The 14,648-nt window shown below is 46.3% G+C and overlaps 1 protein-coding gene across 5 annotated transcripts in view; it reads right to left on the minus strand.

The window, feature by feature from the left end:
* MIER1 (MIER1 transcriptional regulator) overlaps positions 1–14,648 on the minus strand; it is a 399,774-nt gene that overhangs the window by 130,761 nt on the left and 254,365 nt on the right. For all 5 annotated transcript variants that reach the window (XM_078668904.1, XM_078668900.1, XM_078668926.1 and 2 more), the window contains 2 exons: positions 10,530–10,594; positions 1,485–1,557 (listed from right to left, as the gene is read on the minus strand). In XM_078668904.1, coding sequence (XP_078525030.1) covers positions 1,485–1,557; positions 10,530–10,594 — 138 coding nt within the window. The remainder of the gene's footprint in view (positions 1–1,484; positions 1,558–10,529; positions 10,595–14,648) is intronic.

Below are 14,648 nucleotides of genomic sequence, written 5' to 3' on the forward strand. Positions count from 1 at the left end.
CGCCACTCACCCACGCAACGCCACACACATGCAACGCCTCACACACGCAACGCCACTCACACACGCAACGCCACACACATGCAACGCCTCACACACGCAACGCCACTCACACACGCAACGCCACTCACACACGCAACGCCACTCACACACACAACGCCACTCACACACGCAACGCCACTCACACACGCAACGCCACTCACACACGCAACGCCACTCACACACGCAACGCCACTCACACACGCAACGCCACTCACACACGCAACGCCACTCACACACGCAACGCCACTCACACACGCAAGATTGCAGATTCAGAGTGCAGATTCAGAGTGCAGATTCAGAGTGCAGATTGTGGGTGCAGATTCAGAGAAAACTCAGCAGCACCACCACCATTGCAATGCAATAGGTCTCGTTTTAACGCAAATTTAAGCTATAGGCCTTGTAAATGACAAAGCCTTTTATTTATGTTCCAAAAACCAGAACGCAAAAATAAAGGGCATTATCATTTACAATGCTAATAGTTCAGACTCGGGTTATTGCGAGACCTATTGCATTTCCAATGCTTGTTGAGTTGTGTGTCTTGGTCAATGTTGTGCAATAAATGACTTACACTACTCTGTTACGCCTAAGGCTGCTCGCCCACACTACCACTAATAGAGCACTTTGGGTTTTACATTAAGCCCTGTACACTTTCGGGGGAACACCTGGACTCTGTGCATGTTATACCCACCTAGTGGGCATACCATATAAGGAGCCAGCCTCCTCTAATCACTAAGGAACAAGCTTGCCCGTCGGCCTCTTCTGGCTACTCCAACTCAGAGCCCCCATCTTGAACGAGGGCAGGGTCTTCTCTCACACCACCATAACACCAGCATGCCCCCACCTAGGCCCTCCAGCTGCTTCACACTGTACCTGCACACTACCAACCTCTTCTCATCTGGCTCAGAGTAGTCAGTCTAGGAATTTGGACACCGACCAGGCCACTAGTGTTAAATTGGGCACCATATTGGGTGTGGGCCACGCCAGTATTCTGCAGGCCAAAATCAGGGGGCAAGAATGTCATCCTGAGTCAGTCCTCTTATGCCCTCTATTCAATCACCTCCTCATCAGCAATCCATTGTCCTCTCACAGGGTGTGGTCCATGCCAGGATGTTTTAGGATAGTGGGTGTGAGAGCGCTGAAATATGGTGCCCACCATCATGTGATGCAATCCAACACCGCCCCCCCCTTTTTAGATTGTAAGTTTAAAGCTGTTATCATTTGAATAGCTGTACAAACATAAATATGACAAACTTGTTTTGAGTCCATCAAAAAAATGGTATAGTCGCTGATGTGCTTTGGTTACACAACTATAATAAGACAAGAGTAAGTGACTGCACAGCTTAGAAGGAAACAATAGAATTAGGTTATATATGTAAGCACAGTGTAAACAATACATATGTATATTTCAATTCACAGACTACTGAATGCTCCAAGTAAAAACTCACCTTTTTCTGTCTCTCTGTATCTGCACATTCCAACTGGGATTTCAGCTTGAAACATAGAGCCCACCATGATTTCCTGGTTTCGATAGACAAAAAGAGCCAATATTTTAGAAAGAAGTGGTTACCTTTGAATAGGTTTATAAGTTTAGAATGTTCTTACCATACCGTATTAAACAGCAATACGAAACAGTGAAACATTTTAACATCTAACTCTAGGTTCCTCATATTTTCTATACAATGTCAAGGTCAGGAGTGAAAGCCAAAAATATAGGGTTCATATTAAGTGCTTGGCAATGCTGCATACTTTCTCTAGAAAGAGGATCACCATTGTACATCTAACAATAAAAGGCCATAGAGACCACTCGGACACTACGAAGCAGCACAGGAGTTCTTGTTTTATGCATTGTCTAGACGGAAACAAATTTTGAGTTTCCTAGCCATTAATTAGACCTGTTTCATAAATCATTACACTGCTGTATGAAAGTGGATTTTTAGTTTGGGATGAAGAAGTATCCTTCTCAAAGGATAAGGCCAATACCAGCTAGTTGTCACACAAATTAAATAAAATAAACAAGTGCTCAATCCATGATAATGTGACACAAACTGGTCAGGCTTAAACCAAAAGGAATGTGTAAAGTATTTAAGCGTGCATATATAATAGAAAAAGTCAAGACAAACATTATAAAACTCCACATCTGATGTTAAAATATCGAGACAAATCCTATGAGTAAAACACAACCAAAATAACACAAATTGAAAAAGTGAAACCGTACACATGCATTTTTAAATCTATACGTGAAAATAGCTCAAAGAAAAATAAAGCATCCAATGTAAGTCAAAGGGCACAGTAGACCAGCACAAAAGTGGAATTTCAGGCTGATTGTGATGAAAACTGGGTCAGACACACCAAGTGGATTGGTTCCTACTAAAATCTGGAAGTCAAAAAGTTGAAAAGGTTTTTTAAGTCCCAGCAACTCTTTGAGAGTAAAAATCCTCCTTGAGCGGACTGCAACTGAAATTGTAGCCACCGCCATGGAACCTGTAGAAAGCTAGGTCTTTATATATCAAACTGAGATATATCATGTAAAGAGTCCAGGGGTTCCCTTACAAGGCTGATCGCAGAGGTGTGCAAGACATCTGAAAATACACACAATGTTCAATAAATGAGACACATGACACAAGAAGGAAATCCACACCAATTTATAATCATAGTATAAATCTTTATATATGTTTAGGCATCAGAAAAAAATCGTTCAGATAAGTACGTTTTTAAAGAGAAATACTTCAAAAAGGTGACACTTGCAATATCTGAGGTCTGCAATGTTAAGAAGGTAAAAAATATGCATGTTTCCAATTCCTGTCAGTGGCTTACGAGATCAGTGTCTTGGGTCAAAGTTGTGTACAGGGCAAGTTCCAAGGCAGCACCAAGAGGTCATCTCCAGGGGCACTAGGGCAGCCAGGTACAGTGGTGCTAACAGCGTCGGGTGCCCAATGCAAACCAGTAGGAATCCGTCTGGGTCGCAAAGAGGCTGCAGGAGGGGACTGAGAGGATTTGGTTCTTGCGATGTTGGGGGGGATGTGGGAACACCTTTGGTCCTCTTCTCCTTGGAACGGGGCATTTAATTGCAGAGGGTCTTTGGGGTGGTGGGTTTCTCCATCAGGCAACACTCGTGCTTGGGGGGGGGGCTGGCAACAGAGGTTTTAGGCGACGTTGAAGAATTCACGTGGACTCCACAGTGGACTTGGTACCTTGAGGGATTAGGGGCCAAGCTGACAACTTGGGCCACTTTGACGTGGGGTGGGGGGCTCGGGTGCAGTGGTATTTTGCAGTGTCAGGGTTTAGCGGTGCCGGAGACCTCTTGGTCCTTATTTTGCTGTCTGCAGGATGCAGTGGACGGTTCCGGTGTCCCTCTGGAGGTCATGGATCCTAGGTGAACTCTGGCAGGTCTCCCGGGTTTTGGGGACTTAGCAGCTGCAGGACAAGTACACTTTTGGTGCAATGGGCCAAGCCAGCAGGCAGGCCACCAGGGTTGGTGCCTAGTCAGTTGCTGGGTCTTCTGTTCTTGCTGCGCTACTCTTCTTGTCCATCTTCTTTCTTCAGGTCGTCAGGATCTGTTCTTCTGGTGCCAGGGGCTCCCCATAATACTGAATTTAGGGGAGTTAGGGAAGTGTAGTAGCCAGTGGGCTACTGACCCTTCGGGTCACTATGCCCCCTATATGATCACTTCCTGTGAAAAATGGGCAGAACCCAGAATTCAACAAAGATCGATACTTCTCAAAAGTTGTGTCCACCTCAGTTTAGTCCACCCATGGGGTGGTACTAAACTGGAGGTGCACGTGTACCTGACTTGCTAATCTTACCGTCTGTCCAGGTGCCAAAGGGACTTTAGACAAAGGAGGTTGGCTTCCTCTCCTGTAATGGGAGCCAGATTCACATTTCAAAGGCAGAAGCTCTTTGACGCGTGCCAGCCTAGGAAGGCTAACCAGCAGGTCATTTGGTGGGAGGGGGTGCGACACCCTCTTCCCAGACAGTCTTTTAATCTGGGTCTCCAGAGAGCAAAAGGCTCTCACCCTGGGAGGTCAGAACGAAATGGTTACTTACCAGTAGGAGTAGTTTTGCATCTTGAAGAATTTTCCGGATTGACATGATGTGCATTATTCCGCCATTGGGTCTGGAATGGTCTGGTTTTTTTCTTGTTTTGGTTGCGGTCTACCACCATTTGGTGCCAGGTACGTCCCCTGTGTGACGCCAGACGGTATCCTGGAGGTCGACGTGTGTGGTAGCCATCTTCGGATTCTTTTTTCCACCGTTGGGTCTGGAAGCAAGACGGGAAGCTCAGAAGATTTTTCTGTTTTTTCCCAGTGTTTCAGGTGACAGGCTGGCAGAAACCAGTCAGCAGACACACCAGAGACAGGTAGTTTTGCAAGGGCACTGCTAACGTGTCCTCTGTAATCATGTATTGGTAAATCCAACACTGGAATCAGTCGGGGTTTATCTATACGAGATGTTTCATACCAGACACCCCTATTTTCAGTGAAGCTTTCATGTCGCTACGGATCTCGTTTTCACCAGTGCCCAGCACATGTTCTAAAATGGCTCCATTTCCACTATCACGGGCAGTAATCGAACTGCCCAGCACAAGGGCATATCTGCTTGGGCAGCTATGCCCTCACATGCAATACCAAGAACCCTGCCATAGGGCTGTAAGGCCTGCTGTCGGGCAGTGTTAGGGGCCCTGGCACACAGGGATGTGTGTCAGGTCATGTTTTCAGTATTGCCTGCACCAAAACACGCAGCCTGCGATAGCCAACCTGCTTGGAATTTGGTGAGGGGCCCCTAAGTGTGGCACAATTTGTGCCACAGCTCTTGGGGGACCCTCTTTCGTACCTCAGGCCCTCGGTACCAGGGGTACCATTTACTAGAGACTTATAGAGGGTACTAAAGGCATTGCCAATTAGGGGAACAATTGTACAGTTTGGGGAAAGAGATTTGGCACTAGGGACCTGAGTAGCAGGAAACCCAGTGAACTTTCAGCCAAAATCACATCACGTACTAGGCAAAAAGTGGAGGCGGCCATGCCAAAAAGGAGCTCTTTCCTACAGAACCAAAGGCTGGATACTTGAAGCAGGTTGGTATAGCTGGGGCTATGGAGATTTCTTGCTGAAATATTGTGCCGTCCCAATGCAGAATGGGACTTAGCTGTTCATTCTACAGGTGCTGGGAGCCTTGACAGGGATTAAGCTAAAATTCAAAATGACACTATGGAACTGCGGGCTAGATACTTTTTCCAGCAGGAGCTCTAGAGGAAAACCTTTTTCAACGTTTTTTCTAGTGCCAAAATAACCACAAACCTACACTTCCAAGACCCCCACCCGGGCCTCCGGGAAGGGTGCTTAGAAACTCCTATGGCATCAGGCACAGGTCAACAGCAAAGTCCAGTTCAGGTCAAGATGCCTCTGGCAGCTTCTTGGGACCCTGTAGCCACATACCGAAGGTAAGTAACTTGTCCTCTGATAGAGACATCGAGCTGCAGATTCCTTACCTTAGAAGAGATACTCAAGCAATACCATCCACAAAAGAGGGACTGCAGATAAGTTTGCACCAGGAAGTCCGGCAGGACAGAGCGGCCAAAAAGGCCATCACTGCAGACTTGACTGTCCAGGCTGCAGTGCTTAGTGAACGTGCGCAGGGACGCCCACATTGCTGCCTAACAAGGACTGGAACACCACGTTGCAATGCTGTAGTCTCAGCCTTAGCTCTTGTGGAATGAGCTCCTAATCCTTCAGGAGGCTATTTCTTGGCCAGAGGGTAGCAACATTTGATACAGAGGATGACTCCTCACGAGATAATCCTCTTCTGCACCACACAACCTTTCATTGGTCCAATGCACCCCACGTAGAGTTGGTCGTCCACCCGGTACTTTTTAGTGCGGTAAAGGTGGAACGACAACACTCTTTTTGGGTCCAGACAGTGGAGCCGCTCCTCCTCTTTAGAGGGATGCGGAGCAACATATAAAGTGGGTAAGGTGACTTATTGCCCCATGTGGAATAGTGTTACCACTTTCGGTAAGAAAAAGGCCCGAGTGCGAAGCACCAACTTATAAGGGAAGACGGTCAGGAAGGTGGCCTGGATGACAGCCTGCAATTTTCTCACCCTCCTGGCAGAGGTTATTTCCAAACCAGCAGTTTTGATGGAAAGCAGCCGGAGGGGGCAGTTGTGCAGAGGTTCGAAAGGAGTGCACATCAGGAAGGTGAGAACCAAATAAAGGCCCCACTGAGGCATGATGAATGGGGCAGATTTTAATTTTTTATTTTATTTTACAGTTTTATATAGCGCAAATTTGACCCGGATAGGGTATCAGAGCACTTTACAAGCACCAGTTGCATTACATGAGGACACATTCATTTTTGTTAGGCACGGGGAGATTAAGTGATTCGCCCAGAATCACAGGATGTTCAGAGTCATTGCTGAGGCTCGAACCCAGTTCCCCAGATTCAACGTCAACCCGCCAAGCCGTTAGGCCAACTCATATGTACAAGCCTCTTAAGTATGTTTACAAAAGATTGAAATAAAGAGGGTTGGTCTTACAGCCTCAAGAAGTCAGACAAGGCCCAAAGGTACCCTTTAAAACCCTTAAGAGTGCCAAGAGCCGAGCCTAGCTGGACAAGGGTCAAAATAAATAGAAGAACTTGAGAGGGAAGTAGAAAGAAAGTCAGTTGACCTCTCTGTACAATATTTTACTAATTTGTGCCATCGGCAGGAGTGCGTACACGTTCTTGGTGGAGGGATGTCTGACTGCCAAAATCACATCACAGAATTCGGGAGGAAGATCGAATGCTTTCAACTGCTGGGGCTCTATCTCCACTCAAGAAGGCGCAGAGTTGACAGGTTCGGATGGAGGACGATGCCCTGCTGCTGCAACAGAAGATCCTTCTGAAGGTTCAGCCTGATCGGAGGATTGATGCTCAGTTGGAGAAGCTAAGGAAAATAGACTCTCCGTGCCCAGTCCGAAGCCACAAGAATGACTAAGGCCCAGTAGCTCCTGAGCTTTTTTTTTTTTTTTTTTTACTTTTTATTGATAGCAGCACAAGCATTAATACAGTTCATACAGTAGTGGCAATATTTCAGCAACATGTCTTTAATAAAATTATTTCCATCCCATGTTTTGTTCATATGTCGTTTTTTGAGGCTTAATTGCAAAATTGTCCTAGTATATTCTTCAGATCTCCTCCTGCGACAAGCCCAGGGATTGGCGGAGTGCATATCCCTCCCCTGTATCTAATCCATCCTCCCGATACCTGTTCCACTTCTTGGGGCATCCCCCATTCACAAAGACTGCCTTCTCGGCTACCATGGCCCAATTTAGATCGTTGCAGCATTCGTCTGTGCTCCCCAGTGTTTAGCTATATTGCATTTTGCCATCATCATGCCTAGTGTCTCCCAGTCTTGTTTTTTACGATTAAGGTCTGTGGTCTCCCACATACTGAGAAAGCATCTTTTGGGTTCCGGCGGTAGAAGGGCCCCGCATACCTTTGTGATTGTGTGCATGACTGTCTTTCAGTAGATCCTGATCTCGGGGCAGTGCCACAAGATATGATAAAATGTGCCTGTCCCTCCACACTGACGCAAACAGAGCGGGGAATCACCTTTTCTCATTCTAACTAATTTTTCCTTGGGTAGGTAGGTTCTGTGGAGCACCTTGAGTTGTACTAATCACAATCTAGAGGGTATAGCCACCTCCCATGGGGATTGCAACACTTCCTGCCAGTCATTGTCATCTAGTTCCCCCAAGTCTTTTTGCCATCTTTCACGGAGGCCATGCAGGAGAAGTGTGGCTCAGGGGTTAGAGGCAGCAGACCCGGAAGCTGAGATCGGTCTTGGACCAGGGTTCAATTCCCCGCCTCGGCGGGTGTGGGGCTAAAAATTCCACGGACTCGATAATTCTCGCCCCGGTGCCTCCTCGACTCACGGGTTCACACTCTGTGACTCTGGGCAATAGCTTGCTTAATCTCCACAACGGCCCCTCGCGGTGGGATGCCTGACTTTCACCTTGTGGATACCCTGCTATCTCACAGGGGAATACCAGGAAGGGTTCCCTAAGCAAGCGCCTGGAAACCCACTGTGGGTAGCTGTGCGCTATATAAGCTCAACTACATTTACATTTACATCTGGCAAATTATTAATTATTTTTTGGTAAGTTAGGGAGATTGCTTTACGGTCCATCCTTTCTGTAAGCAGCCAGTCCTCTAATTATGATGCTTCTGGGAGGGTTGGGCCCGCAGTGATCCCTGCCATCCATTAGTGCATGCCTGATCTGTAAATAGCGGAATGTTTCAGTTGTGGCCATATTGTGTTGCTGTTGCAGCTTTGCGAATTAGATCACTTTCCCCTTCTCCCAGAGATCTCCTACCATTGAGATTCCAATAAGATCCCAATTCTAGAATCCTTTACAGCTAATCAATCTACCCAGTTTCCCAAAGTGGGGTAATCAGCGTCCGTTTGTTACGACAGCCCAGCTTCTTGCGTACCGTGTGCCATAGGTGAACCATTTGTGCTGTGGGCCCCGACTGGCTTTTATTGTTTGCTTTGGCGTATAAAGCCCGCAAGGCACCCCCTTAACCCAGGATGTAACTATCCATCCGAAATGCAGGGTCAGCTTGAGGGCAGTGTGTCCAGTGGTTGAGGACTATGAGCTGTGAAGCTCAGTAATGTAAATGTAAATGTAAATGTATTGCGACTTATATAGCGCACGTATCACCCGAAGGCATCAAGGCGGTTGCCTTGGGAACCCGTCCTGGCTTTTCCCTGTGAGATAACCCCTACTGGGTATCCCCAGGGTGAAAGCCAGGCATCCCGCAGCAGGTGGGCCGCCGTAGTGGAGATTAAGCAACTATTGCCCAGAGTTGCAGCGTGGGACCCCATGATTAGAATATGCACCGAGGCGAGAATTATCGGGTCCGTGGACATTTTGGGCTCAGGACCCTGCCGCGTCGGGAATTGAACGCTGGTCCCGGGCTAGACCTCTGCATCAGGGTCTGCCGCTCTAATCAGTGAGCCACACTCCTCCAGTAATAAACTTGAATGTGTGGGAGTGCTATACCGCCATCGTACCGTCCCGTAACTAATTTATTGGTGGCTATGCGGGACGGTTTCCCATCCCACGCAGGTTACGTACTTCAGCATCTACATCTGTGTTATATGGAATGGCTTGTTCTGGAGAGCATATAGAAATCTGGGTAATGCCATCATCTTAAAGAGTGCGGGTCACCCCAGTAACGTTAATGGAAGGGATCGCCAATGTTTGACGTCACTTCATAGGCATCTCAAGGGTTCCTGGAGGTTCTTATTCATGAATTCCTCCGGGTTCGGTGATTAAGATACCCAAATAGCGAAAGCCATCTGCCACCACAGTAACCTCACAGCCCTTGGTTATCCTTGGGGGCAGACCAATAAGGATATATAATATTGATTTGTTCCAATTTATCACGTACCCAGAATATTTCCCGAAGTTTGTGAAAGCCTTCATTATTCTGGTTAGGGAACGTGTTGGTGATGCAATGTACAGTAGAATATTGTCTGAAAAAAATTATATACGGTCCTCCCCGTCTGCTGTCCAAAAGAGTACCCATATCACCCACACCGCCGAGAAGTTCTAGTACAACAGCGTAGAGGATTGGCAACAGGGGGCATCCGTGTTGTGATCCTCGCCCAAGGGCAAAGATCGCGGATAGTCTGGGGTTGACCACTACTTGTGCAAGTGGCTTTGTGTACATGAGACGGACCCAGGACCTGAATTTGGGGCAGAGCCCCAAACTCTCCAGGACTGCAAAAGGAAAGGTCCATTCAATCGTGTCAAAGGCCATGTGGGCATCCAAGGAGAGGATGATAGCCTCCTCCTGGATGGTGTTTCTTCTTCCCAGTACCCCATGGAGACGACGTACGGTAAGGGCTGTGATCCTGCCCAGCATGAATTCGGACTGGTATGGATGTACGAGTTTGGAGAGGTATAGTGTCAACCGGTTTGCTAGCTTCTGATCTTCTTGAGCACTCTGGACAAGAGTGGTATTAGCAGAAAGACGTACAGGAGGCCTGAGCTCCACTGGAGACAAAAAGCATCGCCGAGCACCCTGCCTTGCGGGCTACAGGCCTATATAGGAGAGACTTACTATTTAAAAGGGAGGTCTGGAGTCATGTTTTCAGTGCCACTGTAGTGGATGGCATAATAGGTGCTGCAGTCCACATGTGGCCTTTCTCTTTCTAAGCCATGGGTGTATTTCGGCCTTATAGGAAAGTTAAATATGCCAATCAGGTTTTTAAGCCAATTTCAAAATGCTGTAGGGGGCCGGGCACATACATTGGGCACTAGACAGCAGTGTTAGACATTCCAAGATTACCAGCAAACAAGTACTAAAAAAAAGGTGAAAAACTGGGAATGGCCACCCAAAAAAGGGGCCACTTTGCCACAACTGCAATATAAAACTATTTTGCGAAAAAACTGAATTTACAATGCTGTGGCCGGTTTAAAAGGTGAAACAGTGTTAAATTACCTTTTTCCAGTCTTCAGATGGAATATATTCATCATCATCATCAGATTCATCATCCATTTCATGATCTAGAAAACAGGTTTATCATCAAATTAGGCAGAAACAGGAACTTTGATTCCTCAATAAATTGATCATGTTCTTACTTGCAATTTCCATAACTGCTTGGGTTGAAGCTAATAAAAATATGCTCTTTATTTAATTTAGCCTTCGGCTGTTACCACTTTTAACATCCAGTGTAAATCAACTACTTGAATCTTTGCTATCCTATTTTATACAAGAAAAGGACCAGAGGAACATACAAAGCAGTAACCCACTACACAGAAGAAAGGTCAGCTAAAAACACATTTGCAAAACATAAGCAGGTCACTGTAGCAAGAACACATACAGAGGGAACAAGCATTTGTGTGTGCTATTGGTATTGTAAATGACAATTTCTTTTAATATGTGTTGGCTTTGGAAAATATATAAATTAATAGCATTGTTATTCACAAAGCCAATAGCTTACCCTTTCCTAATGCGAGTCCTATTGGCTATGGCAATGCTTGTTGGTAGCAAGCAAGGACAGTGCTGTTGTGGTGCTGAGTGATGATGTGGTTGGGCTGAGTGATGATGTGGTGGTGTCCCAGAGTGATGTGGTGGTGTCCCAGAGTGATGTGGTGGTGTCCCAGAGCGATGTGGTGGTGTCCCAGAGCGATGTGGTGGTGTCCCAGAGCGATGTGGTGGTGTCCCAGAGCGATGTGGTGGTGTCCCAGAGCGATGTGGTGGTGTCCCAGAGCAATGTGGTGGTGTCCCTGAACGATGTGGTGGTGTCCCTGAGCGATGTGGTGGTGTCCCTGAGTGATGTGGTGGTGTCCCTGAGTGATGTGGTGGTGTCCCTGAGTGATGTGGTGGTGTTGTGTGGCGTGCAGCAGCGTGAGGCGTGCAGCAGCGTGAGGCGTGCAGCAGCGTGAGGCGTGCAGCAGCGTGTGGCGTGCAGCAGCGTGCGGCGTGCAGCAGCGTGCAGCGTGCAGCAGCGTGAGGCGTGCAGCAGCGTGAGGCGTGCAGCAGCGTGAGGCGTGCAGCAGCGTGAGGCGTGCAGCAGCGTGAGGCTTGCAGCAGCGTGAGGCTTGCAGCAGCGTGAGACTTGCAGCAGCGTGAGACGTGCAGCAGCGTGAGGCGTGTAGCAGCGTGAGACGTGCAGCAGCGTGAGGCGTGCAGCAGCGTGAGGCGTGCGGCAGTGTGAGGCGTGCGGCAGTGTGAGGCGTGCGGCAGTGTGAGGTGTGCAGCAGTGTGGCGTGCAGCAGTGTGTGGCGTGCAGCAGTGTGTGGCGTGCAGCAGTGTGTGGCGTGCAGCAGTGTGTGGCGTGCAGCAGTGTGTGGCGTGCAGCAGTGTGTGGCGTGCAGCAGTGTGTGGCGTGCAGCAGTGTGAGGCGAGCAGCAGTGTGAGGCGAGCAGCAGTGTGAGGCGTGCAGCAGTGTGAGTTGGCAGCTATGTACTATCTTTCGGAGCCATCCTGAAAAACGCACTATGAGTACGCATGGAAAACAAATATATTTGTCATTTAATACAGAAGACTGGTTCCTCTACTCCCTCCACACACTAATGAAAGAGGATTCTAGAAGCAGCCCCTCTGCTGGTGTAGCATGATAGTATGCAGGGCACACTCCATCGTGGCAAAGCAGGTATTTTTCTGCAACTTCAGACACACTCCTTGGAGTATAGAGACTATTTGTGTACAGTCCTACTGCTAGAGCCAATTACTTCATGGCAGGCGCTTGAGTAGAACAAGCATGCATTTGCAATGCAATAGGTCTCGCATTAGGAAAGTTTGAGCCATTGGTATTGCGAATTACATTTTTTTTATTTATGTGTTGGTTGTGAACATAGCTATAGTAATAGCTAAAGTAATAGCTTTGTCATTTACAATGCCAATAGTTTTAACTTTCACAAATGTGACACCTATAGCATTTGCAATGCAATATGTGTTGTATTTTCACGAAAATCCAAGAACAGAAGTGAAATATTAACATTTTTTTGTGACATTTATAAGACAGACGTTATTGTTGTTCGAGTACTTTACGCTGGTGTTTGGATTCCTGTAAATCCCCAGTGTTGCAGGGTGCTTAAGAATTTTGTGATCACAGTGGTACTGTATTCCGGGCTACCTTTGATACTTGCACAAGTGCCACCTTGACCATGTAACGCTTGTTCCTGAGCCTGAGTGTCTAGCACTTATTGCAGGACTATACCTCTAATCATACTCTGTTTTCTCTTATAACTGCACACTTGTCACTTTCATTTCCTGTGGTGCACTTTTGACTACCTCATGTATTTTGTTTGCTCACAATTGTCACTATTACCTTATGTAAGTAACGTATGTTTTTGCAACCTGTTCTTTTGTAATGTTTCTCATTATGTTTCATTTCTGTTCCTGTTGTGAAGCCTCCGACGCCTTCGGGTAAAGTCCGCGCTTTATAAAAATGCATAAATACATGAATAAATAAATACCGCCTTCGGTTAAAGTCCGCGCTATATAAAAATGCATAAATATATGAATAAATAAATACCGCCTTCGGGTAAAGTCCGCGCTATATAAAAATGCATAAATACATAAATAAATAAATACCGCCTTCGGGTAAAGTCTGCGCTATACTAAAGGTATATTTACAGGCTCCTTTGTTGGAGGGCTAAATAATGGATTTGGAGGAAGCAGATTTATCAAACTAATCATCCAAGGAGATAATTATGGCCTTCCTGGAGAGATTCTGGGTGCTAAATAAAGAGTTTCTACCTCTATCAATGAAACAAAGTTTTTGACAACTTTTGCAAGTAAATAAGTCCCAGTTTTAAAATCTTGAGGTCTACTTTTTCCAGGTGTGTTGTCAACAGTAGTAGACTGGGATGGGTTTGTGCTCCCTAGCACTAAAGAGGAAGTCCAAACTACCACCAAGTAACAATTAACTAGAACAAGCAGATTGGAAGGGGACCAGTTCAAATACTGCAACAAGAGATTTTCCAAAGGATTAGCGACTACTCTGGGGGATGTGTTCCAAGCAACTTAATTAAATCCAGGATCCTCCATGTATGTTTGATGAAGTTCTGCAGTAGGAGAAACTGAGTCAAGTTTTATCTGGTCATGCAGTATCAAAAGACCTCCAAGCCCTGTGGCTTGGTACTTTTTCCACAGGCAGTGACTTGCATGTACCAGAGAAGGTGGCAGGTGGAAAATGGTACCAAACCGGCAGCAGCATAATGCTTACCAGTACCATCACGGCTTGCCAGCCCAGTCCAGATTATCTTTTGGTATCTGCCTCTTCTCTAACACAGACAGAAAATGCATTCAGAAACATTTTGGATGCAACCCTCTGCAGGAAAAAAAATACCTCACTAGATAGCGGTTCCCCAAACACAGTTCAAGTCAAATCTCCTAGAACATCAAAATCTCCAAACAGCTGGCAAGGACGGGAGCAATACAATAGACTACACATGTTTAGTTGGCCTGTCACTAACAAAATCACAGACACAGTGCAAGAAAATCTACACAACAGAAACAATATGATGGCCTCACAAACTCCACTCACAAAAAAGATGTATACCCAGGCAAAAGTGTAACCTTTGCCACATTAATCAATCTACATAAGTGGAATGGATCGGTACATTTTACCTACCACACAACAAAAATGGGGTTATATGTGTAAGAAGGGCAAAAAAGGGCACCACCAAAACAAAAACGGTTAACAGAACGCAACACAAATGTAAACCAGTTAACTGACTTCACAGTTTAACAAGGACAGTGGGAAGAAGCCCTCCATGCCAAAATTACAAGGAAAACTGCAAAAATGCACAACGCAGGCAACACCTCCTGAGGTCATAGTCCCTCACAAATTATACCCCTTTATACATTTCTAGAGTTAAGCACTCATAACATAACAGACTTAAATCAGCAGCAAGTCCATCAGTTACATTTCAGAAAATTCACAAAACATACATATACCGGTAACGTTGTGGTGTATTGAATCTACTATAATTAAAAAAATAAACAAGACCCCCCCCAGAATCCTGGTTTGCGTCGAGTAAAGAGTTACCAATAAGAATTAGCTTCCAATCGAATGTGTAACTAAAAGCCAAGCAAACATCTAAAATG

The sequence above is a fragment of the Lissotriton helveticus genome, chromosome 1_2, assembly GCF_964261635.1.
Source record: "Lissotriton helveticus chromosome 1_2, aLisHel1.1, whole genome shotgun sequence".
NCBI classification, from domain to species: domain Eukaryota; kingdom Metazoa; phylum Chordata; class Amphibia; order Caudata; family Salamandridae; genus Lissotriton; species Lissotriton helveticus.